The sequence below is a fragment of the Saccopteryx bilineata genome, chromosome 5, assembly GCF_036850765.1.
Source record: "Saccopteryx bilineata isolate mSacBil1 chromosome 5, mSacBil1_pri_phased_curated, whole genome shotgun sequence".
Taxonomy (NCBI): domain Eukaryota; kingdom Metazoa; phylum Chordata; class Mammalia; order Chiroptera; family Emballonuridae; genus Saccopteryx; species Saccopteryx bilineata.
The window spans coordinates 205,605,504-205,629,807 of NC_089494.1; the positions used below are offsets into that span (position 1 = coordinate 205,605,504).

General features: G+C 39.6%; 1 protein-coding gene across 2 annotated transcripts in view; it reads right to left on the reverse strand.

The window, feature by feature from the left end:
• FRAS1 (Fraser extracellular matrix complex subunit 1) overlaps positions 1 to 24,304 on the reverse strand; it is a 514,100-nt gene that overhangs the window by 313,572 nt on the left and 176,224 nt on the right. For both annotated transcript variants that reach the window (XM_066279180.1, XM_066279181.1), the window contains 2 exons: positions 8,153 to 8,260; positions 145 to 237 (listed from right to left, as the gene is read on the reverse strand). In XM_066279180.1, the coding sequence (XP_066135277.1) occupies positions 145 to 237; positions 8,153 to 8,260 (201 nt within the window). The remainder of the gene's footprint in view (positions 1 to 144; positions 238 to 8,152; positions 8,261 to 24,304) is intronic.

The following is a 24,304-nucleotide window of genomic DNA, read 5'->3' on the forward strand; positions in this document are numbered from 1 at the left end:
AAGTCAAATGTACTTCCGGTCCTCTACAGCCCAGCCCAGTCAAAGGGACAAAAAAACCTCTCTTGTCAACACAACGTTAGCCATCAGCTTTCCTTGTCAATGACCCACAGACAGAGAATCAACCTTGGGCCAGGAAACACTTACCGCATGGATTTTCTTCTCATGATGACAAGACCCTCGAGTCGTCGACACACAGTCAGGGCAGCACTGGTTGGCGGCTATTTGAAGCACTTCTCCCTGCACATTTAAAAGCAGCTCAGTGTAAACCAGCGGCAGCAAACACAGTCACAACGGTTTATCACACCATGAGCCATCGTGGATTCACTAAATCCCATGAGTTTCTACGGGTGACAACAATAGACAGGATAAACCGAATAAACTAACAAATAGGATTCTCTCTGTCAAGATGAGCTTCTCTCAAAGATAAAATGAACCCCCTTGTGGAAGTAATTTCCTTGAAAATTGTATATTTTCACATGTAATGAAGTGAAGAATTTTATTCACTAGAAATGCTTCCTCTGAGTGTTACATAAGAAAAGCAGTGAGGGTGAGGGAAGAAGTATCTCTGGACTTGGGCAGGGGTGAGGGGTGGCCACAGACCTGGCAGGTCGTCCAGATCTCCTCTAGAGGCCAGAGGCAGTCAGTAGGGGGGCTGAGGTGTGAGGCTCATTTTTACAGGGGACACAGAGTAGCAAGGCCCAGACTGAAGGACAAAGCTGGGAGAGGAAGCAGTGTTGCTGAGGTCCATGCATGCTATGGACAGCTGGGTAGAATTCATGGGCTCCAGTAAAGATTTACATGGTTTTTCAAGGTTTCTAAACTTGCAATTGTGTTTACAAACAAGATGTGATACTATCAAGGGAATGCGCTACCATGTGATACCCCAGGATATACTACTGGAAGTCGTCACTTTAACTCACCATCCATTTGCCATGGGGAAGGATCCATTTATCTAAGAGTTTTTAAAACTATGGAATAGATAGGTTATATTGGTCTTTGAAGCCAGTGGTTCTCCTATTGGATCCTCTGATTTGTTTTTTCATATATATATTTATAGACACATATAGAAATATAGATATATGATAGATATCTTAGCACTTCCTCAAGTCTAGAGATGTGGCAGAACAGGCAATGAGTGATTTGTGTCAAAAATAGCAGGAGATACTGCATTAATCCAAAAATCATAACTTGTTCATAGAACAAAAGTCAACAAAGAATTCAGCTGCTAGATTGAAAAAAAAAAAGTGTGTTTGTATGTTAGTGTTTCCTTGTTATTTGGGGCTGCTTCTATTTAAAAAATTGTACCCACAGTGGAATTATAATTTCATAAACTATATTCACAATAGTGGATGAGAAATGGAACTGAGATTTTACTAAGATTTTAATCCACAGAACAGATAAATACAACAGTAATGGTAATTACCAAATTCTTCCTATTTGCTTAATAAAGGATAAACATAAGATAAGGGGTTTTATAAAATTCCACGTACTATACAATGCTAATGACGTTTCAGAAAAGTTCCCTCTGAACCACAAGAGAAAACTACACTTGTATAATTTCCACTAAGACACTAAAATGTAGAAACGACATTAGCCTAATTTGTACTAAGAATTTCATATATATAGAAAATGAGATAAAACTAAGTGCTGTTTATATTCTAACATATGGAAACAGGGAGCAGGGGAGAAAGGGGGATAGAATGGGAGATTTCAAGAGAAAGTATGTGCCTCCAAATTAGTTTTCTTTGTATTACATAAAGACTGGTTTTCGGATTTGGCCCTCAAAGTTCATTTCATAAATATAAAATCCCTTATTCACGAGTAGCAGTGGAGGGGTCTCCATCTTGAGACTATCTACTGAACTTCTGGTCAAACATGAAAGGTGATTTGGAACTAAAGGAAGAGCAAATATTTTGCATGTGAGTGCTGAGAGGAGAGAAAGGGAGTTCTTGCTACCAAACACGCAGCCTTGCACAGCCATGTGAGCCGTGGGCTACATGGAACACACGAGCCTACTGCCCCTCCAGGTTTTGCACTGGGAAGTGGCTGCATGGGCAAGGGACATCAGTGAAGACTGGTAGGGGAGCTAGGCAGCATTATTTGCCTAGGATCTATTCTAGCAGAACCAACTAACAATAAAAACGATGAGAATCTGATGTTATAGCTAACACTTACTGAGTATGTAGAGTAACTAGATACTCTGCTGAGCATATATTGTGTGTACATATGTACAGCGGTGGGCAAAAATAGGTTTACAGCTGTTTGTATGGAAAAATATACAATTCAAGAATAAATGGGCTCTGGCAGTTGGCTCAGTGGATAGAGCATCTGCTCAGCATGCGGATATCCTGGATTTGAGCCCCGTTCAGGGCACCCATGAAAAGTGACCATCTGCTTCTCTTCCCCTCCGTTTCCCCCTTCTCTCTCTTTCCCTCTCACAGCCAGTGGCTTGACTGGTTCAAGTGTTGGCCCCAGGTGCTAAGGACAGCTTAGTTGGTCTGAACATCAGCTTCAGGTGCTGAGGATAGCTCAGTTGATTTGAGCACTGGCCCCAGACGGGGGATGCCAGGTGGATCCCAGTCAGGGTGCATGTGGAAGTCTGTCTCAATATCTCCCATACTGTTATAAAAAAAAAAAAAGAGAGAGAAAGAGAGAAGAAAAAATGACAATACAAGAATAAACCCTGTGTTTCATGTACTCAAACTGTAAGTCTACTTTTGCCCATACCTGTACACATACACAAATATGTATATATATATATATAGGTATATATGTACATATGTGTATGTATATATGTGTGTATATACATATAATTTAATTCTCACAATTTCATTAGATAAATACTATTATCTGCATTGAGGTTTGCAGCCAAAACCCCACCCCATGTAATAATATAGTGTTCCTTTGGCATTGTCTTTTAAACCTATATATTCTCCAGAAATCCTTAAGAGTGTATTCTAGCTATTCTATATGGATATAGGATATGGATAGAGAATCTGTTGTATAGATTATAGAATGAATAGAAACATTCATCCATGCACATACACATCTATCTATCTATCTATCTATCTATCATCTATTTATCTATCAAAATTGCCCTTAACACTAGGTTATTTCCAGTCCATTCATGAGTAAAAAATAAACACACAACATGAACCACTAATAATAATAATACAGCCTGACCAGGAGGTGGCGCAGTGGATAGAGCATCAGACTGGGACGCAGAGGACCCAGGTTCAAAAGCCTGAGGTCGTGGTCATCGGCTTGAGTGTGGACTCATCCGGCTTTAGTGCAGGCTCATCAGCTTGAGTGTGGGGTTGCTGGCTTGAGCTTGGGATCATAGACATGACCCCATGACCGCTGGCTTGAGCCCAAAGGTCGCTGGCTTGAAGCTCAAGGTTGCTGGCTTGAGCAAAGGGTCACTTGCTATGCTGGAGCCCCCCAGTCAAGGCACATAAGAGAAAGCAGTCATTGAACAACTGAGGTACCACAGTCAAGAATTGATGAATTTCTCATTTCTCTCCCTTCCTGTCTGTCTGTCCCTATCTGTCCCTCTGTCTCTGTCACACACACACACACACACACAAAAATAATAATAATAATAATACAAATAATAATATTTTAGTTTAGGGTTCAATGAGGAGTCATTAACTTGTGCCATGAACTAATGAAAACATAGCACAGCAGATCTGAATAACAATGCATGCCACTGAGAAAACAAAGGAAAACATAAAAGCAACATGGTAGAGTAGAAATTACATTCGGTCATTAGTCAGAAACTAAGGTTCTCATCATTGCTATGCCACTTACTAGCTCTGTGTCTTTGAGCAAGTGATTAAACCATTAAAATGTTTCTTTGTGTATAAAATAAAAAAGTAAGTGAATTCTAAAGCCTCTTATAGTTCTATCATTCTATGTTCTATTTTATTGCTTAAAGTAAAAAACCCAAATGCTCTGGAATACAATAACATGATCTTGGAGTTGGGTCATCTGGTTCAACCTTAATTTCTTCATGATAGACAAGGATCCTCCTTAGAGTTCATGCTCTCTAATTATGTCATTCACCAAATTGCTGATCACCCCTTCAGTCACTTACTAAAGACTCAGCACCTGGGTCTCAGTCCTTTTCTACTCTATATCTAGAATTAATTCTGGACAACTTCAGCATCCATGGAAAAGACTAGTCTAACATTCTATCCTTGCACATTCTTAACCACCTTAATTCAAATACTCTTCATCTCTGCTTTACTTGAGTTTCCCACGGTCATGGTCAACCTTAGGTTCCATCCACACTCCAAACTGTTCTATACCAGAAACTTTCCACTCTAGATCTGAGCCTCCTGGCCTTGGGCCTTTCATCGTCACTCCCACTCGTCTCACATCCTTCAGAGAGATCCTCGAGCACTTCTTTTCTTTGCAGTCATTAGCTTCATTTTCTATCCATGTCATCCTCAATGCCCAACACTTTCTGTACCTCTGTTCTTTGTGTCCATTAATATGGCAGAATCTCAAACCTGGATCTATTTTTCAATTTGCCTTATCTCTTTTATACCTGGCTAGTAAGCTTGGCTAAGAAAATCATTCTACCATGCAGCTTGGTACCCCCACAGGTTCATGGCCTGCTGTTCCTGTGGGCCTTCAATACCATTCACAAATACTTTACCCTGACCTTGGTTGGTCCCCTTCTCCCCTCAGTGACAGTTAACATTCATTACTTTCCTCAAGCTCCCAACCAAACCTCAAAGTCTTCAAAAAGTAAGCTCACTAAGTATCAACTACTTCCCATTTCTCACCTCTTACCTCTTGATCGTGTCTCTCTAATCTTCCTCTCTTACATTCACCTCCCCCTTAGATGATTGTGTTCCCCAAATTCCACCCTTCATCTTGTACTCTTTTTGCACACATTCTTTTAGGATGAGCTCAATCATTCTAAAAGTCTGTACTACTGTCTCTATGATAATTATATTCACATTATATCTCCAACCTCATCTTCTCCTCTGAGCTTAATACTCTTACATCCAGCTGTCCTTATGAAATATCCACCTGACTTTTCTGTGGGCACTTCAAATTCAATGTGCCCCAAACTGAAATCATTATTTCCCTTCCAGATGGGATGCTTTTCCTCATTCTCCTATATTCTCAATATCAGTTCATGGCTCAGCTAACAATTAGTCAACAAGTTATAAATATGGGGGTCATCTTTCCTTTTCCTTCCCTTCTTCCTCCTTCTCTCATTCAGTCTGTTGATTTATCCCCTAAATATTTCTTAAGCTTGACCTTTCTCTTGATCCTGACACCACCAGTGCTCCAATTCAAGTATTCATCCTCTCACATGGATTAACCTCACAGCTTCTGAACTAATCTCCTCATTTCTAATATTATGGATTATCTTTTAAAAACCAGAGAAATTTCTAAAAGAAAAGCTGGTCATTCTACCCATATGTCTGAAACCTTCATTAGTATTCTATCATCTTAAAAATAAAATTCCAACCTTTACAGTACATTATACAAGGCCCTCTATAACCTTGAACTTAGCAACTCTCTAGCCCCATCTCTCATCCATTCATCCAGTCAGCCAAACAATATTTGCTGAGTGCCTACTATGTGTAAGGTACTATTGTAGGTGCTGAGCACATACAGTGAGTAGAAGAGATGGCAAACAAGAAATATAAGTAAAAGATATAGTATGTCAAATAGTAGCTAGTGCTAAGAAGAAAAGTAAGTCATGGGAGAGGGACAGGAAATGTGTGGTGGGGGTGGAACATTGCAATTTTAAACAGGAAGACACTCAGGCAAACCTTAAATGAAGCGAAAGATCAAGGCATATATCTATCTGGAGAAAAATAATCTCTGTGGGAACAGAGCGCAAAGGCCTTGTGGCAGCAGTGTGCCTGGAATACCCAGTAAACGGCAAGCTGGTGTGATGTCTAAAGCAGAGTGAGCACGGGAAAGGACAGATGGCTAATTAAAGAGGACTCAATAGCACCTTAAAGGGCACTGTGAGGAGTTACTGTGAGAAGAGAAGACATTGGAAACCACGAGTGGGGTTTAAGGAGAAAAGCAACACGATCTAACTTCCAATTTTAATAGGATCACCCTAGTTACTATATCAAGATTATAGTGAAAAAGACAAGTACAGAAACAGTGAAACAAGTTCAAAGGTTACTGTGAGAACGAAGCCAAAGGTAACAGGTGAAACCAGAGTAATAGCAGAGAAGCCGTGTATGGGATGTACTCTTTCGTGGAGAGCTGGCGTGTTTGCCAATGTGCTGGGTGAGGGGTGTGGGTGTGGGGTGTGGGGTGTGGGGTGTGGGAGAAAGCAGGGAGCTGAGGGTGATGCGCTTCTCTGGCCCGAGGAAGCGGAAGAAGGGAGTTACCATTTACTGAGATGAGAAAAAATAGGAGATGAACAAATGAGGAAGGAATATAACTATGTTTGGTATAGAACAAGACTCAGAACCTTTTCCTGCAAAGGCCAAAGAGTAAAAATATTCTGGTCTTTGGTCTACGTCATGACGACACAACTCTTGTCACTATACTGCAGCCACAGGCAATACATAAATGAGTCTGCCTGTGTTTCAATAAAACTTTATTTATGGACACTAAAACTTGATTTTACATAATTTTCACATTGTTTTCTATTGGTCTTTTACAACCATTTTAAAATGCAAAAGCCATTCTCTTTTCATAGGTCATACAGGCTAGATTCTCTCAGCTGACCTCTGATACAGAATACATTTCATTTTCAGCAATATAGTTTATGTCTTATAACATTTAGTTCAGGACTTTTTCTGGGATATCACAATTATTTATGTGACATGGAGGAGAGCATGTTTCATGGTCATTACATGACAAGCTCAGATTTTGACATGAATTACTCAGCAAGCGAAATAGTGATCTTTTATGACTGTTTATTCCATAAACTGGAAGCCCTGTGATATACAACAAAATATTATCAAATTTGCCAATACTTAATGTACAACCAGCTTCTCAGAAATATACATGTGCAGAAATTAAGTAATACCTTAAAGGTATACAGAACCTTCATTCCAAAGTTAGAAACAAACAGAAATTTATTAGCACTAGATGATTTAAAAGCTCAAGATTCATTATTTTGGGGGGGAGAAAGAAAACTAAAAAAATAAACCATGCTTGTGAAATTGACAGAATGCTTTTTTAGAAAAAATAATTGGGCTTCTCCAGGGAGTTTCAAACATACAAATTTGAAGCTTAAGCTCTTTTTATTTTAATAGACTCACTTTTAAAAGAAAAGTCAGCACCCGAAAAAAAAAATATTCTAACAGCATAAAGTTAGGAAAAAAACAAATATACTGCTCACAAAAATTAGGGGATATTTTAAAACTAATATGAAGCGATAAAAGAAAAGAAGCATTTTATTTTTTTTAATTAAACAAGAACATCAGAAAAGCAAACAAGTCAAAGAAAGTTGTATGATTATACAAATGAGATGTAAAATCAACTTTTATTTCATTGGTGAAAATGCACTATACAGAAGGCTGAAAGTACTGGAGTATCTACACGTTCCCTGATCCCCTAATTTTTGTGATCAGTATATTTGTTTTTAACAGAGGGAACAAAATAAAATATCCCTATATACTTGGTCAAATACCAAGCGATTTATAGAGTCAAAGCCTCTCTTAGGTTCCCAGGGAGCCCAAAGGCAGTACAACAAATAATGCTTTTAGAAAATCATTTTTAAGAAGTTGATATGACTTTCAATCCATTTAATGGCTTATAAATGCTGTGACAGTCTGGCAACTGTCAGACCCAAAAAAATCTCTGGGCAGCAGGTTGATTTATTAATTACATAATCACGGTTAAGTTGCTTAAAATCTCAAGTCTTCACTTTCCTCATCTGTAAAGTGGGTATAAAGATATCTACCCTCACATAACAGTAAGTGGAATAACATTTGTAAAACCTTTCACCGAGTGCCTGGCCTGGAGTACTATATGAACTCAATGAACAGAAATTAAGATATTCTTAAATAGGATATGCAAAAATTCTCTCTTGTGTTTTATAAAATTTCCAATTAGTGGGATAATGTCAAAACCAGATGGCTGAAAAAATGCAAAAACCCTACATTTCACTGACTTTACCAATGCATTTAGGACACATTTAGCAATATCATACCTTCTCAAAGGCACACTTAGGGTTTCTGCAAATAGCAGGTTTGCAGATAACAATATCACCATGGCAACGGCAGTTCTGGCATGAATCAGGCTTCCAAATTGTGGCATCCTGCAAAGAAGCATAAGCTCTGAGTTAAAAACTGATCAGACATGTTCTGAGTACACAAAAGCAACACCATCAACGGCCCTACAGCCTGAACAATTAAAAGGAAAAGGAAAAGTCACAGGCACACATAATGCTTGCTGAGCACTGATTAAACCTCGAGAGGAAATAAAAGCAGTATAATTCATTTTACCACAGTCAGGCCACGTAGCCAAAGACAAGAGCATGCAGCAGAAAGCTGTCGATACCCAGAGTAAAAACCATCGATTGACCTGAAACATCAGGAGGACAAGCTGCTCCATGACTTGAAGTTTCTCTTTGCTGTTAGGCAGCAGAATCCGTCGGAACCGATTTAAAGGAAAATGACATTGGCACTAGCCCTAACCAGCGTTTTCCGGCTCTTTGTTACTTTAATGTTCATCAGGAACAAGAAGGACTTGAGTAAGTAGTTCAATGTTTATGAGGTAGATCAACCAGCACATTGAGTGGCTATTTGTGTCCGGCTGTAAGCTAGGCATGTGGAGGTACGATAAAGCACTGTCCATAAGGCTCTCACAGATGACTGGATGAAGAACACGAGGATATTACATAAACATAAATTGATGACACTGTTCAGTCTCAACAAACTGGAAAGTAATGGCCATAACAGAAAAGTGAACCTGGGCTCAGTGCCAAAAGGTCTTAGCAATATCCTTCCTATTTCCCACCTTCCATCATGCTGAATCCATACTTCAGTTGTGCCCATTTTGAAGTACCTTTGAGCCCAGCTATTGCACAGAACCCACAGAGACTAGTTTCTGACCTTTGCAAGGCTGTTTGGATAACTTCAAATTACAGGAGTGAGGATACCATGTACTGCACTGAAATACATTTTCCAAGAGATTGTCTAACCTAAAATTCTTATTTTTATATGAGTTGAAAACAGCCATATTGTTTGGCTGAATTTTAAACACTAAACCTTTTAAGAGTTCTGTCCATGTTATTCTCTGCTTTAAAACTATGATATAACTCATCTTTGCCTCTGACGGGATAAAGAGTAGATACTTTCTCCTCTCTACCTGAGAATTGCATCCTTCTGTTCAAGTTAGTCAAGCCATTGGGTAACCCCCAGGCTCTCTTATCTGGTCTCACGCCTTACCCTCCTCCAAGGATACTCACTCCTCCATGATTTCACCAGAGGCAGTCTGCAAATCAACATGCTTCTTTTAAGCTTCAACCTCAACGATGAATCATTTCTTAACCCTTAACCCTGCACACTGAATGGCCCCACTCGGGTGTGGATCTTCACTGATTATCTGTGACTCCAATGTTCCCTGCATGCATGTACACTCCTGTTAGCTTGCTAGACCAGAATGTAAGCCCCTCAAAGCCGCCCCGACCTTGGCTGCCCTTCATAAACCAAGGTTTACAGTTCATAAGGTGCTTAGTAAAGACATTTCCCTTCTTTCTAAAGATTCTCATCCTTCCTTTTTCTCAGTCAACCGAAGTGCTAATAAATACTTTAGGGCAGAGTAAGGGCAGCGTCCAAGTCCCTGATAGAGGCATCAGATCACTAGCATGCGACTGGAACTGGAGGAGCCGGGACACTGGCAGATGTAGCAACAGACACTTTCACACCAAAAGCCTGAACCGAAATGCAAAGATTAATGTTATGTGCCAGCTTGGCTGGAATATGGTGCCCAGTTGTTTGGTCAAACACCAGCCTAGAAGTCACTGCAAAGATAATTAGTGGATATGATTAACAGATCAATTGATTAAGCAAGTAAAGAAGATTACCCTTGATGATATGGGTGAGCCTCACCCAATCAATTGAAAGTTTTAGAGCATTAAACTGATGTTTCCTGGAGAGGAAGGAATTCAGCTTCAAAACTATAATATAAAAATTCTGCCAGAATTTCCATACTACCAGCCTGCCCTGCACATTTCAAAATTTCAGACTCAAGACTGCAACTTCAACTGAATGTCCAACTTGCCAGCCTGCCCTACAGACTTGGAACTTGCCAGGCCTCACAACTACATGAGCCAATTCTTAAAAATGATGTCTCCTGTTGGTTCTGTTACTCTGAAGGACCATGTCTGACATGCCAACACTGTACTGATTTACAGTGATGTGTACAACAGTCCCAAGCAAAAACGAAGCCATCTTTTTGAGTTGAGAAATGTTAAAGGCATACATAACTTTTTAGGCAATGTGCTTCAAACTCAAAGTCATTTAAGAAATATAAAATACATCTGAGGGGAGATTACATCTCTAGTGGTCAGTTCTCAAAAAAGTCAGAGGCAAAAGCAAGTAAGTGCTAGAACCTGACTTGAAACACTTCTGAATTTCTTTCTCTTCACTGTTAAACACATTCCTCTGAAACTGGCAATAATGCACCAATTACGTGTATTCTGAACCCAACCAGCAATGACAAGTAGATGAGGAAAAGCAAATTCCATTCCCAAGCACAATGTAATATATATTTCCCACTGATTTCAAGAAAATAATATTAGTTTCAGGAAACAGGTTAAATAAAAATGACAACTTCGCAAAGCCTGCAGCTACCATTTATTGATCATTGTCTTATGCTGACGTAGGCCTGACTTTGGAGCAGGAAACACTGATGGAAGGGAGCATTTGCGGTACTCTGCCATCATCCGAGAGGGCTGAGCCCAGCACGGAGACTGAGTGCACATGGATGCTGCCTGTGCGAAGCACTTAGCTGCATGAAACCCTGAGGAGCTGGCACTACCCGCATTAGGACCATTCCCATTCTACAGACGAGGATTCAAGAGGATGAGCAATTGACCCAAGTTCCCAAAGCTCTATGAGCTCTAAGAACTCAGGCTGCCCGGGCTTGAAAACTGCTGTTACCATTTACAGATGGGGAATCCCTTATTCAGTTAAAGTGTCTGTGTCCCAGGTTCCTCATCTGTAAAGTAGGGATGATAAAATACTTAACTCATAGGGTTACTGAAAGGACGAAAGGAGATGACATATTTAAAGAGAGTTGACCAGTGCCTGGAAGTTACAAAAGATCCATTAAATGCAATTTATTTTTAATGCTTTCTACAATGTCACTGGCATTTAACAAATATCTTCTAAATTTTTCCTTTTCTTATAGTGAAAATAATCCCATAAGTACCTTGACTTTCCCCTCTTCCCATTCCAGCCTACACAGGTGAAGCACCGTGAAAGGATGACTGAACCAGGACCCCAGCACTGAAAGACCCAGGGTGTTGCAGTAGAAGGGAGGAGTGAGTCCACAGGTGGCGCTCGCAGTATTACTGAGCTACCTGGAAAGCCTCTGCCGGCTCTGCTGGCTAAGCTGACATAACCACGAACCCACGCCTTCACTTCCCTCAGACGGTGAACGATGGGTACACCAGCTCCGCGTACTCCTGTCAGGTGAGCATGGCGCCGGGGCGCAGCCATCTCTGCCCTCCAGGTGCAGCCTCCTCACAGCGGGCATCGAGTTCCCCCCTGCACCTCGGTTACCTCCTCAGTGACCCCGGCCTTCACAACAGTCCAATCCTCTTTTCAGCAGCTCTCAATCAGCTGGACTTGGCTTACTGAACTCTAAACAGTACCGTTCTGAAAACATGGGATAATTTTACACTTTCATTCACAGAGTCATAATTTTTATGTTAATTCAAAGTTAAATTTATCTGGGCCCAGGAAGCCTTTCTGAACTTGTTTACATATGTTCCCACCAGACTATGATCTCATTTTATTCTTCTTTGTATATTTCCACTACCTAACACAGTTCCTGAGCGTTGGATGAATTCTTTAATGAACAGCCCTGAGTACTTGCTTATCCTCCAGAAAGGATCTGTCTGTGTGAACTGAGATCCCCCAGTTAGGATGCAAGACTTTGACAAAACAATGTTTAAATGATGTCACGACAAAATCTGCCTAATGTTGAAGGTTATTACTTCACTAATCAAACTATACGTTTAAAGAAAAATCTCCCTTATCTAAGCATCAGACTTGTCAAAAAAAAAAAGTTGTTATAATAATGTCCTCATAAAGTAAATTGGTTTATGATTAATTTTAAATAAAGTAATCCCTTTACCAGGACCTGGACAGATGGCCAAATATATTTTAGGTCTAAAACTTTCAGAATCAATTTCTACAGTCCCATAAAATTGCTTTATGACAGCAGGGGTGCTAGGGTTCCTCCACAGCTAAAACTTTGGAGCAAGCCATAAAGACCAAAAAAATAACATTGTAAAATACGTTTTACAGATTTTTCATGTTACTATTGTAATTCCGTCACTTTAGAATCTTTTCTTGCAATCTAACACACTCGGTAAAAGAAATAGTCTTAAAATAGTTTTTCTTTAGACGATAGATTAAAGGATTAGGTTTTGACAGACCTACAAAGCAATCAGAACAGGATCTGTATAAACAGCTTTTTATATTTTAATAATACGTGAATAAAATGTTCTTACAAATAATATAGTGCCTTCATCCTCAAATATTTTTAAAGTAATAGCAAGATGCATCAAGAAGAAAAAAAAACATTTTATTTGGTTAAGTATTTACTGAACATTTAATTAGTGCTAAAAATAAACAATGACTAGGCCCTTCCTCATCACTCAGTTTTCTGGGGGATATTACTTATGGTATTCTATAACAGCAGTCTATCAACTATCAACATAAATTTTCTTTCATCTAAATGGTATAATAACTGTACTTTAATTATTGATTACCTCATCTCATTTTACATTCCCTTGGTTTCTTAGTACAAAACAGTATGTAAATATGCCCTTCTGTTAAAAAGAAAACAATATTACGTGTATGGAAACAAGGTATGAAATTCATGTAAACCAGTTAGTGAAGGGTAATCATTTCTAGGTGTGGATTCTAGGAGATTTTCAGTTTTTTCCCTTTATTCTTACCCATATTGTTGATTTTTTTTCAGTAACAAAAATATGTAACATATGATTTTTTTTAAATGTTAAAATTTCCTACAAAAGCTTGACCAGTAATAATAGATATTTGTACTTCCCTTACTCAGCAAAACCTGTTTCTTTAAATAAAGTATTTTCACAAAAGTCTCAGATTCTCAAAGTCATCCTTAGGCAACTTAGTGTTGGGATACAGAGCTGATGGGAACCTCCCAGGTAGGAAAGGAAGAGTTTGGCCAGAACCTCGGGCTCCCCTCCTCGTGAGGACCGGGCAGGGCGGGAGCTGTGTAGGAGGGGCAGATGAGGGAACAGCTGTGGGCCTCAGCCCCTGTATCCTTGTGTTCTGAAAGACGGCACAATGCTCTCCTATGTTTTGAGTTTCTTTTCCAAGTTCTGATGGATCTTCTGGCATCAGGAATTTCTGAATCCTCTGTTCTCCCGTTAGGCCCTTGGGAGAGCCAGTTTCCCCGAGTCAAACCCAGCTAGAGACTGTGTGGCAAGGGTACAAGTTTGGGGCTGCCGAGTGAGAGCTGCTGGAGCCACCGTGAAGGAGGTGGGTGCTCAGCGGCTCCCCCAGCGCCTTCTGGGGAGCACAGCCTGGCACTTAGAGCAAGCCAGGCTCCAAGGTGGGGGTGAGAATGCAGCGATGACTTCAGGACGGGACTGTCATCGCTCAGGGCACCTTCTCGACTGCTTAAAAAGTTCCAGTGGCTACTTATCTCTCTCTGACCTTATTTCCTAACCTCTCTCCCAAACAATTTTTGCCAGGTTCCATCTACACTGGCTTCATTGCTGTTCCTGGAACTACCAAGTATGTTCCCAGCTCAGGGCCTTGGAACATCCCATTCTCTCTGCTTGAAGGACTCTTCCCCCAAAGACCAACACGGCTATTCTTCTGTTTCATCCAGGTGGCTGCTCAAACACACCTCTTCAGTATTTTGTTGTCAGTCTATTCCTCTGCTCTTTTCTTCCAAGCACTCACCACCTGGCACTATGTTAAACAGTTGCTTATTTACGGTCTCTCTCTTCCCCACTAGAAAGAAAGACCTCAGAAAGCAGAAATTTTGTTTGCTTTTTTTACTGCTGTGTCCGTTGTGACCACCTAGAACAGTTTTCACACATAGTGGATGAAATTTATGTGCTTTTTTTAAAGTTATTTTTAAAATATAATGTAGAAGACCAAAAAAAAAAAATGTTGTGCCTTTTTCTGTCCCCACCAAAAATAGAATCTGAGTTTTGGAGTCGAGCTGGCATTGACAGAATGGAGCTCCTTAAAATCACCCACCAGATACATGACAGGGAGCCCTTTAATCTTCCCGAGTCACCCCCAAACTTTCTTGCATTCAGTGAGGTTTTTAAAAATTAACTGTGTTTCCTACTTGTCCTTCAAAGCAATAAAAGGGCCACAACGTTCAACCGGGCCTCGTGTCTTCATTTCTGAAGGTGCATTTTCCTGACAAGCCTGGTTTTCAGGAAAAACAATCCATAAAAAAAAAAGGTTCTTTGACCCAGCTCCAGTACGGGCACGGAAATAATGGTCCTGTTTGGCAAGGCACTATAAAGAAGCGAATCAATAACTTTCATAAGGTTATTTCAGAGTTCAATTCTTCCCCCAAGTGCCCTTCCTCAGACAGCTTAGATAAACAATATCTTTTCCATTTGGTCTCATTTTAAAGTTCAGGTAAAGCTCCTCATCCAGACCCAAATAAAAAAGGGCAGAGGACATTATTATTTAGAAAGATATGAGTCCTGTGTTTTCCGTGAAATTCTCTCTTTCAGGAAGAGAAAATGCAAATCAATGCAAAATAAAAGTTAAAAAGGCAAACACTTCCAGTTTGACATCTTTTTCAAAGTCTTGCTCCATATAACACCCCTTTATGGAGTTTCTTGTTTTCCATACCCAGGACCTCAGGAGTTTCCCATGTCAGCATCCAGGAGTGATTAGCTTGTACTTGTTCTCCTCGCTGCTGTCTTAAAATGATAAACCTGAGGGCATCAGCTATAAGAATATCATTTGGCTACAGAAAGAACAGCATGAATCACAGATGAAAAGATAGCTGCTATATATAACTGAAAATGTCTTTGTTCACTTGCTGACAAGAGACCCTGAACCGCAGGGCAAGTTAACATCATGTTCTGGTACAAACGTCTTTTAGAGCAGGGCAGTGCTACGGGAGGAGGCAGGAAAGAAACGGGACCAGGCTAACACCACGGGCCATTCCTTCTCCAGCTCCTCCACACACTCCCAATCTCACTTCTCCGCCCAGAACCCTATGAACAAGGCATCATTACCTCTATTTCATAAATGATGAAAGACCGTTGAAGAAAAAGGCTGAAAAATTGTCCAGAGCACATCTAGTAATGGGCAGATCTGGGATTCAAACACATCTTTTTCCTTCTATGCTATATTGTTATCACATCGTATCATACCATCCACACCTTACATTGTAACCAGTTTAAATCATTCCTGCTTCCACTTTCTCACTTTAATAGGCCAAGGAGGTGAGGCACACTGGGGAAGTGCTGCCAAATTTACAGAGGAAGAAACTGTGAGACTAAATGACTTACCTGCCTACTATGTTCCCTGTACCTGCAACAGCACACTCCCGCCTTCTTAATCTAACTTCCACATATCCTCCAACTCTCAGCTGAAATAGCACGTCCTCAGGGAGGCCTTCTCTGCCTCCTTGACTAAATCAATATTTCCCTTTCTCATGTTTCCAAAGCTCTCCCTGCATCTACAAAGCCAGGCTTATTCCTCCAAGCTCTGTTTTGCATAGAAAAGAAAAAGAAAAAGAAAAATCCCTCTGGATTTCAAATTATTTGGCATTCACGTATTTTATATTTCTTCCTAAAATATGTTGAGATAGATATGAGTGTCACCCTTATTTTACAGATGAGGAACACAACATTCAGGGAGGTTAAGTAATGTTTTCCAAAGCTTATAAGTGATGACACCTATATTTGAACCGGTGTCCATCGGATTTTGAAGATTATGTTTTTCCTACCATACCCACTTCTGTATAGAGAGCCTTGTTCTATGAACACAGGTTATATACCACAATAACTCAAATAACCATGCCAATATGGCAGAGTGGGTAATCTTGGATTCAAATGTCAATTCAATTACTTCCTAGCTTTGAGACCTTAGATAAATCTCTTAGTTTTTCTGAGTCTCCATTTCCTAATATGCATACTAAGGAGAAGATAGGACTCAACAGGGTGATAGTAGAGATGAAATAAACTAATGTACTTAGCACAGTGATGGTCCCTAGGTAACACCACTCAGTAAACGGTAGCTATGAGTCTGGTCACTTGCCACACTTTTAACTTGTTGATCATGGTATTTTCTGTGACAGAAGAGTAGCTGTAGCGTTTAGAGATTTAGAAAATCCCTCCAGCTTCCACCGTATAGGGGAGTTAACATTTCCCACATCTTAAATGTTTACAAAATATTCTACTATAAGGGGCTATGGAAACTATAATCCTAGAATGGAATATGGAGTGGGAGAGGGGTGTCGGGGGGGGGGGTGTTTCTTCAAAATATAGAATAAATTTAATTGCCCAATGAATGTGCTTTGCATTCCAAATACTGAAGCAATGGGAACACAGGCTTAGCTCTGTAGCCCTCTGTTTATTCTGTTTGTTCTAACAAAATCCTATTACAGTGAGAGCCCAGCAAGGAGCACCTCAATGACAAAATTAGTTCCTAGAGAGGCTAGAGCTATATGAAAAGTTCTGTAATGACTAAGAAGCTTGCCTCGTATTTCCACTTAAGCAATCCAGATACTAGGGAGACTCTAACAAAGCTTAAACTAGTAATTAACTTTTTATCCCCTCCAAAATTCAACTCTCAGACTTCATTTCATATTCCTAAGGCAAATGGAGAAAAACATTAAACATTCAAAATGTTTGAAGACAAAATTAAATTATAGCCATATGATTATCTCTTATATTAAAATTATTTATTTTCTTGTTATCCTCCTCCACTAGATCATTATCATTCATTTTATAATTAGTTCTTTACTTGCCTCTCTCCCTTCCCAAGAGTGAGAACAATTTCTTTATATAAAGGTGCTTTGTATTCCCATAGTGAATGAAACATAATAGGCACTGATAATGTTCTTGACAGAGTGGATGGATGGATGGATGGATTGATGGATGGATAGATGAATAAATGGATGGATGGATGGATATTCTCAAGTTTAAAAAATTGCTAGTTATTTTGCAATGTACTTGCTGAAAGTCAAATACACAGACACGAACACTTTACTCTCCATGACCCGATATAAAATTGGCCTTGGAGCTGCAGTAGCCATTTTCAGTACGCACTGTTTAAGATCTTGCTTTCTAGGCTTATGTCTCAGCCAGGACCTTTGTTCTAAAAGTGTCCTTCTATTTCTGACTGAATGCCAAGCTCGTCTGCCTGATGCTATTGTGTTCTAGCATGCCAAAGCTGTGTCATATCACCTGCTTCATGCCCTCCATCCCTAACTTTTTCCTCTAGCCAGCCTCTTGGCAGCTGGTTCAGTAAAACTGGCCATCCAGTAAATGGTCAGGAGTTGTACTGACGCATTCAACCAGGTCAAGTCACATCCTACTTCAGGCCTAACGGAGGCCCTGAGTCACAGACTTCATTACTGGTGACTCAGACTCACTGTTTCATGTGAAGCCGGCTTCCACACAGCAGCTATGCCCCCCAAGGGGCATTTGAAAATTAGATTTGGAGACTGAATGTTGGGTTTTATCCACTGACATTGAATGAACAGAGATCATAAACTCCAGGTGCCGCATAACAGGCAAGGCAACGCTGCACAAAGAAAAACTGTACAAAGTCACATGACTTTCACATGTCCCACCAAACATTCATGTCAAAGAAAAAAATATGTTTACCATTACTGACTATATATCCTAACTTTTTTTTACATATTAACACAAATAATTTATTGAGCAATAACAATATACACCAAATTACCCAGAAACTTAACTACCCTGTAACTCAAAGAAAGATTGTACTCTATTTTGTTTGGAACTTTGTAAAGATAACAGAAGAAAATTAAAATGTATAAAGGAGACTTAAAAATAACTCTGAATATTTTATCAGATAAGCAGCATCTAAAAAAATAATTAATTTTAAATTCTAGAACAATAAAATATAAACAAATGAGATTTTGTTGAACTACATACTGGATATAGCTCAAAAGAATATTAGTAAACAAGAACATAGGTCAATAGAAAATATCCAAACTGAAAGAAAAACATCAAGCCATAGATTCAAGAAGTGCTATGAATATCAAGTAGAATAAATATAAATACCTGAGCACATCAGAGTAAAACTACTAAAAACCAATAGCAAAGTGAAAAATCTTATTTCCCCAACTCTCTCAACCCCCTCACCCACCACCACCAGCCTACTGGAAACCACTTTTCTACTTTCTGCTTCCATGATTTTGACTAATTGTTTTGTTTGTTTAGATTCCACATACTGTATATATAAGCTATACTAGGTAGTATCTGTGTTTATCTTTCTGGCTTATTTCACTTAGCATAATGTCCTCCACATTCATCCATGTTATTATAGGATTTCCTTCTTTTTGAGAAGATTTAATAATATTCCATTGTATACTCCACTTTTTCTTTATCCACTCATCCATCAATGGACACTTGGGTTGTCTTCATAAATAAAAACCTTAAAAGCTATAGATGGGTAGGGAATTATCTTCAAATAACATTAAACCTGACATCTAAGTTCTCTATCAAAAAAAAAAAAGTGAGCCTGACCAGGCAGTGGCACAGTGGATAGAACGTCAGACTGGGATGCGGAGGACCCAGGTTCGAGACACAGAGGTCACCAGCTTGAGCATGGGCTCATCTGGTTTGAGCAAAGCTCTCCAGCTTGGACCCAAGGTCGCTGGCTTGAGCAAGGGGTTACTCAGTCTGCTGAAGGCCCATGGTCAAGGCACATATGAGAAAGCAATCAATGAACAACTAAGGTGTCGCAATGAAAAACTGATGATTGATGCTTCTCATCTGTCTCTGTTCCTGTCTGTCTGTTCCTATCTATTCCTCTCTCTGACTCACTCTCTGTCTCTGAAAAAAAGTGATAAAAGTCAGAAAACAAATCTTTAAAGTGGTAAATGAAAACAATCACCAATTTAGAATTCTATACCCAGCAAAACAGCCTACAAAATAAAAGTGAAATAAAGATGTTTTAAAGTAATAAAACCTGTGAAATTCTGTCTCCTGTGAACCCAAACTAAAATAAATAAATAATATTAAAGCAAGTTATTTAAGCAAAAAGAAAGTGATCCAAGGTAGAAACATAGTATGTAAGAAAATAATTTTACAGTAATGAAAAGGACAAATATGTGGATAAATCTAAATCAAGAACAATATTATGAGATTCAAATTGTATGTAAATGTAAAATGCATAAAAACAATAAGACATATTACAGTTGAAGGGTAAATAAAGTGTATCAAGGTCTTAATCCTAGTTAGGAAGAGGTAAATAAAATGATTAATACATGTTGCAATTTCTTGGATAACCACAAAAGAAATAGTAAAAGCATATATAACTAATAAGCTAATAGATGAAGAAATAAAATATAAAAATTGGATTAAACTTAAAGAAGAGAGAGGAAAAAAGTAGAACAGAGTGACAGAAAACAAATAGGAAAATAGAAAATATAAACTATCTATTATCACTGTACTAAGCAATGTGGGAGATACATGAAAATACAACCCAAACCAGATTCAAAAGAATGCAACCCAGTCCCCTATATTTGCTCTTGAACTTTAAATATAGTTGAAAAGCAAGACTGTTGAAACAATGAGAAACAAACAAACAAAGAAATGGATATAACTGAAGAGAGAACATAGTATGAAGAAAGAGTTTGGACGGAGCCAGACCTGATTTTACCAAGCTGTGCACACTGGAAAAGTCACTTGCTAGGCTTCATATTCCACCTCCATAAAATACAGAGATTAGACTATGTCATCCATAATAGAGAGATGGATTTTGTAGCCAAACAACTCTGGTTAGAATCTACTTCCCTGCCTTAATAGTTATAGAACATTAAGCAAGGTAATTATTCTGACTCAGCCTCATTTATGTAAAAAGAATAGATGATAAAACGTGTCTGGAGGAATACCAGGCAGATAAGTTAAATAACACATTTACAATTCCTTAGCACAGTGCCCAGTACTTACAGGTTAAAACAAAGGCTTTTCATTCTCCATATTCAGTCCTTTCTTGTACTCCAAACAAACTTCTACATGACCTCTGTTCTTCCAGAGGGATCATTACTGCACACTTCTGCACAGAATTTGTAAAGTAGTTCATTGTCTGCTGGACTTTTTCTCATGTGTGCATCAATAGACAACCACTCCTAAAGTGCACACAAGTTAGAAAGCTATGCCTCAAAATATGATAATGTAAAGAAATCTGCTTAAAATATTTTTCTTGCCCTGGCCAGTCAGGTCAGTGGTAGAGCATTTGCCTGGCATGTAAATGTCCCAGGTTCAATTTCTTGTCAGGGCACAAAAGAGAAGTAACCATCTGCTTCTCCATCCCTCTCCCTCCCGCCTCTCCCACCTACCCTCCTGCAGCCATGGCTCAATTGGCTTGAGTGAGCTGGTCCCAGGCACTGAGGATGGCTCTGTGGCCTCCACTTCAGGTGCTACAAATAGCTCAGTTGCTGAGCAACAGAGAAACACCCAAGATGAAAAGAGCATCACACCACAGGGGCTTGCCTGCTTAATCCAGGTCGGGGGCACATACAGGAGTCTGTCTCTCTGCCTCTCTTCTTCTCACTTAATTAAAAAAAAATTTTTTTGGTTTAATTTTAGCACTGATTTGAGAGAGAGAAAGGGAGAGAGAGAGAGAGAGAAGCAGTAACTTGTTGTTCCACTTAGTTGTTTCATTTAGTTGTGTACTCATTGGTTGCTTCTCATATGTGCCCTAATTGGGAATTGAACCCATGACCTCAGCAAGTGGAGATGATGCTCTATCCACTGAGAAACCCAACCAGGGCCAAGATACTGCCTTTTTCTTTTTATTTTAAGGTGAGAGAGGGGAAATAATGAGGCAGACTCCCACATGCACCCCAATTGGGATCTACACAGCAACCCCCATCTTTGAAATTCTGTCTCCTGCGAACCCAAACTAAAATAAATAAATAATATTAAAGCAAGCTATTTAAGCAAAAAGAAAGTGATCCCAGATAGAAACATAGTATGTAAGAAAATAATTTTACAGTAATGAAAAGGACAAATATGTGGATAAATCTAAATCAAGAACAATATTATGAGAATATTATTAATATTATGAATTCAAATTCAAATTCATTTTACATTTACATACAAGTTGAGGGGTAGTTTATATCTACTATTTTCCTATTGGTTTTCTGTCACTCTGTCCTACTTTTTTTTCTCTCTCTTTTCTTCTTTAGGTTTAATCCAATTTTTATATTTTATTTCTTCATCTATTAACTTATTAGTTATATATACTTTTACTATTTCTTTTGTGGTTATCCAAGAAATTGCAACATCTATGCTTGAGTAGTACCAAGCTATTTTCAGCACCTGAAGCTGACACACTCAGACCAACCCAGCTATCCTCAGCATCCAGAGCCACTCTGGAACCAATCGAGCCACTGGCTGTGGGAGGGGAAGAGGGAAAGAAGGTGGAGAGGGAGAGAAGAAAAGCAGATAGTTGCTTCTCCTATGTGGCCTGACCAGGAATCCAACCCAGGATATCCATATACTGGGCCGACATTCTATCCATTGAGCCATCGGCCCGGGTCAATACTGCTTTAAAAAAAAAAAATCAAATATGCAACTTCCCAAACTCCATTACACAAGTTAAATGTCTGTATAAGTACTTATAACTACTATTTACTGAGCAGCTATTATAGATATATATTTCATATATGTGTATGTATATGTACATATTATAGTTGTATGTTATATACAGTATATGTATATCTATATTATGCATGTTGCATACATGCATATTATACATATGTGTGTGTTTGTATATATTTGCATGTGACACTTAATCCTTACCAAATCCTATTAATCACTTATTGCTGTTTCTGTTCTACAGAAGAAGAAAAAAAAACTAAAAGAAATTATTTGGTCAGTTATCAAATAATTGGTGAAGCCAGAATTTGAAACCAGAACTGCTGGGTTTCAAAACCCATGTTCTTTCAACTGAAAATTAATAGTTCTAAAGAGAGCAGATCTCAGCCCTGGCTGGTTGGCTCAGTGGTAGAGCATTGGCATGACATGTGGTTGTCTCTGGTTCAATTCCCTATCAGGGCACACAGGAGAAGCATCCATCTGCTTCTCCATTCCTCCCTATCTCTCTCTCTCTCTCTCTCTCTCTCTCTCTCTCTTCCCCTCCTGCAGCCATGGCTCAATTGGAGCAAGTTGGCCCTGGGTGGTGAAGATGGCTCCATGGCCTCACCCCAGGAGCTAAATAAAATAGCTCAGGTGCTGAGCAAAGGAGCAATGGCTCCAAATGGGCAGAACATCGTCCCTAAGGAGCTTGCCGGGTGCATCCTGATTGGGGTGCAGGCAGGAGTCTGTCTCTCTGCCTCCCTGCTTCTCACTTCAGAAAATTTTTTATTTTTTATTTATTTTTTTTGTGGCAGAGGCAGAGATTTAGAGAGAGGGACAGATAGGAACAGACAGACAGAAAGGGAGAGAGATGAGAAACATCAATTCTTCGTTGCAGCTCCTTAGTTGTTCATTGACTGATTTCTCATATGTGCCTTGACCGGAGGGCTACAGCAGACCGAGTAACCCCTTGCTTGAGCCAGTGACCTTGGGCTCAAGCTGGTGAGCCTTGCTCAAACCAGATGAGCCTGCGCTCAACCTGGCAACCCTGGGGTCTCGAACCTGGGTCCTCCACATCCCAGTCCGATGCTCTATCCACTGCGCCACCGCCTAGTCAGGCTTAAGAAAATTTTTAAAGAGAGAGAGAGAGTAGGTCTCAACAAGTTTGAACCTAACTGGTCAACAGACTTTGGCTGCTGCGCCTACCTCCCTCTCACCTCCTTGAGGCTGGCCCTGACTTCTGGGAAAGAGGACATCAGAGAACAGCAAGGACAGTTAGCTCTGCTTGGACAGCCTTACTCTCAATATCTTACTCAAGATCTTAACCTTCTAGGAAAACAAAACTGGTTTCTTCTGTGTTTGAGGAAGGTTTCTGTAAAGCCACACGGCATAATAAAATAATAATGATATAATAACAAAACTGTCCCAGACAACACTGCTCAAAACAATTTTCTTAATCTTGATAAACGACAAGAAGTTTAATAATTACTTAGCTGTCGCTATTTTCATTTCCTGAATTCATGTGGAAATGTTCTTAAATTGCTAAGTCAGAGACAGTGAACAGGTTTTATCATACATGCCAGCTGTGGGGAGAGCTATTTACCATGCTGTGTTGAGAAGGACCAACAGCTCTGTCCAAATAGGTTAAGTGAGAAAGATTGCTATTGTTAGCATGGGTTCAGGGTTACGTTGTGGGGAGGAGTGGAAGTTACCTGTGCCATATGTTCCCACATGCTGGAGCCAATACGATCTACCCTAAAATATTGTTCACCACTGTCACTTGATTCATAAATGAAAGTGGAAATAAAAAAGCAAAAGAAAGCTGGGTGGGCCAAAAACACTGACTTAATCAACTTTAATGGTGAACTAATCAACTACAAGTTGCCCTATTTTTCCAGTAAGCTATTCAACTCTTTCCAGACATAAACTTTTCCTCATTCATAACTAGTTTACAAAATAGGCTTCTGTTCTGCATCATCAGCTACTGTTCCCAAGAACACCCTGGGACAGGCCACAGCTGGCATCTGAGGTTCACACCTTCACCCCATTCCAAACCAGGAGGAAATGAGCTGCCAGTTCTAATGGGAGTGACATATTGACTAAGAACTTAGACCAGGCAATCCACTCCCACAGTCAGCAAAATCTGCAGTGGCTGTATTCCCCAACAACACAAGAATTCTTGATGAGGTTGGCTCCAAGCCTCGCTGTTTGCCAGGAAGCCTCTGAAGAGAGGCAGATATCGAATGTCTCTGAGGAAGACCCTCCCAGGGTTCACTGTTAGATCCAGAGGCAGAACCCAGGGCAATTACACTCCTG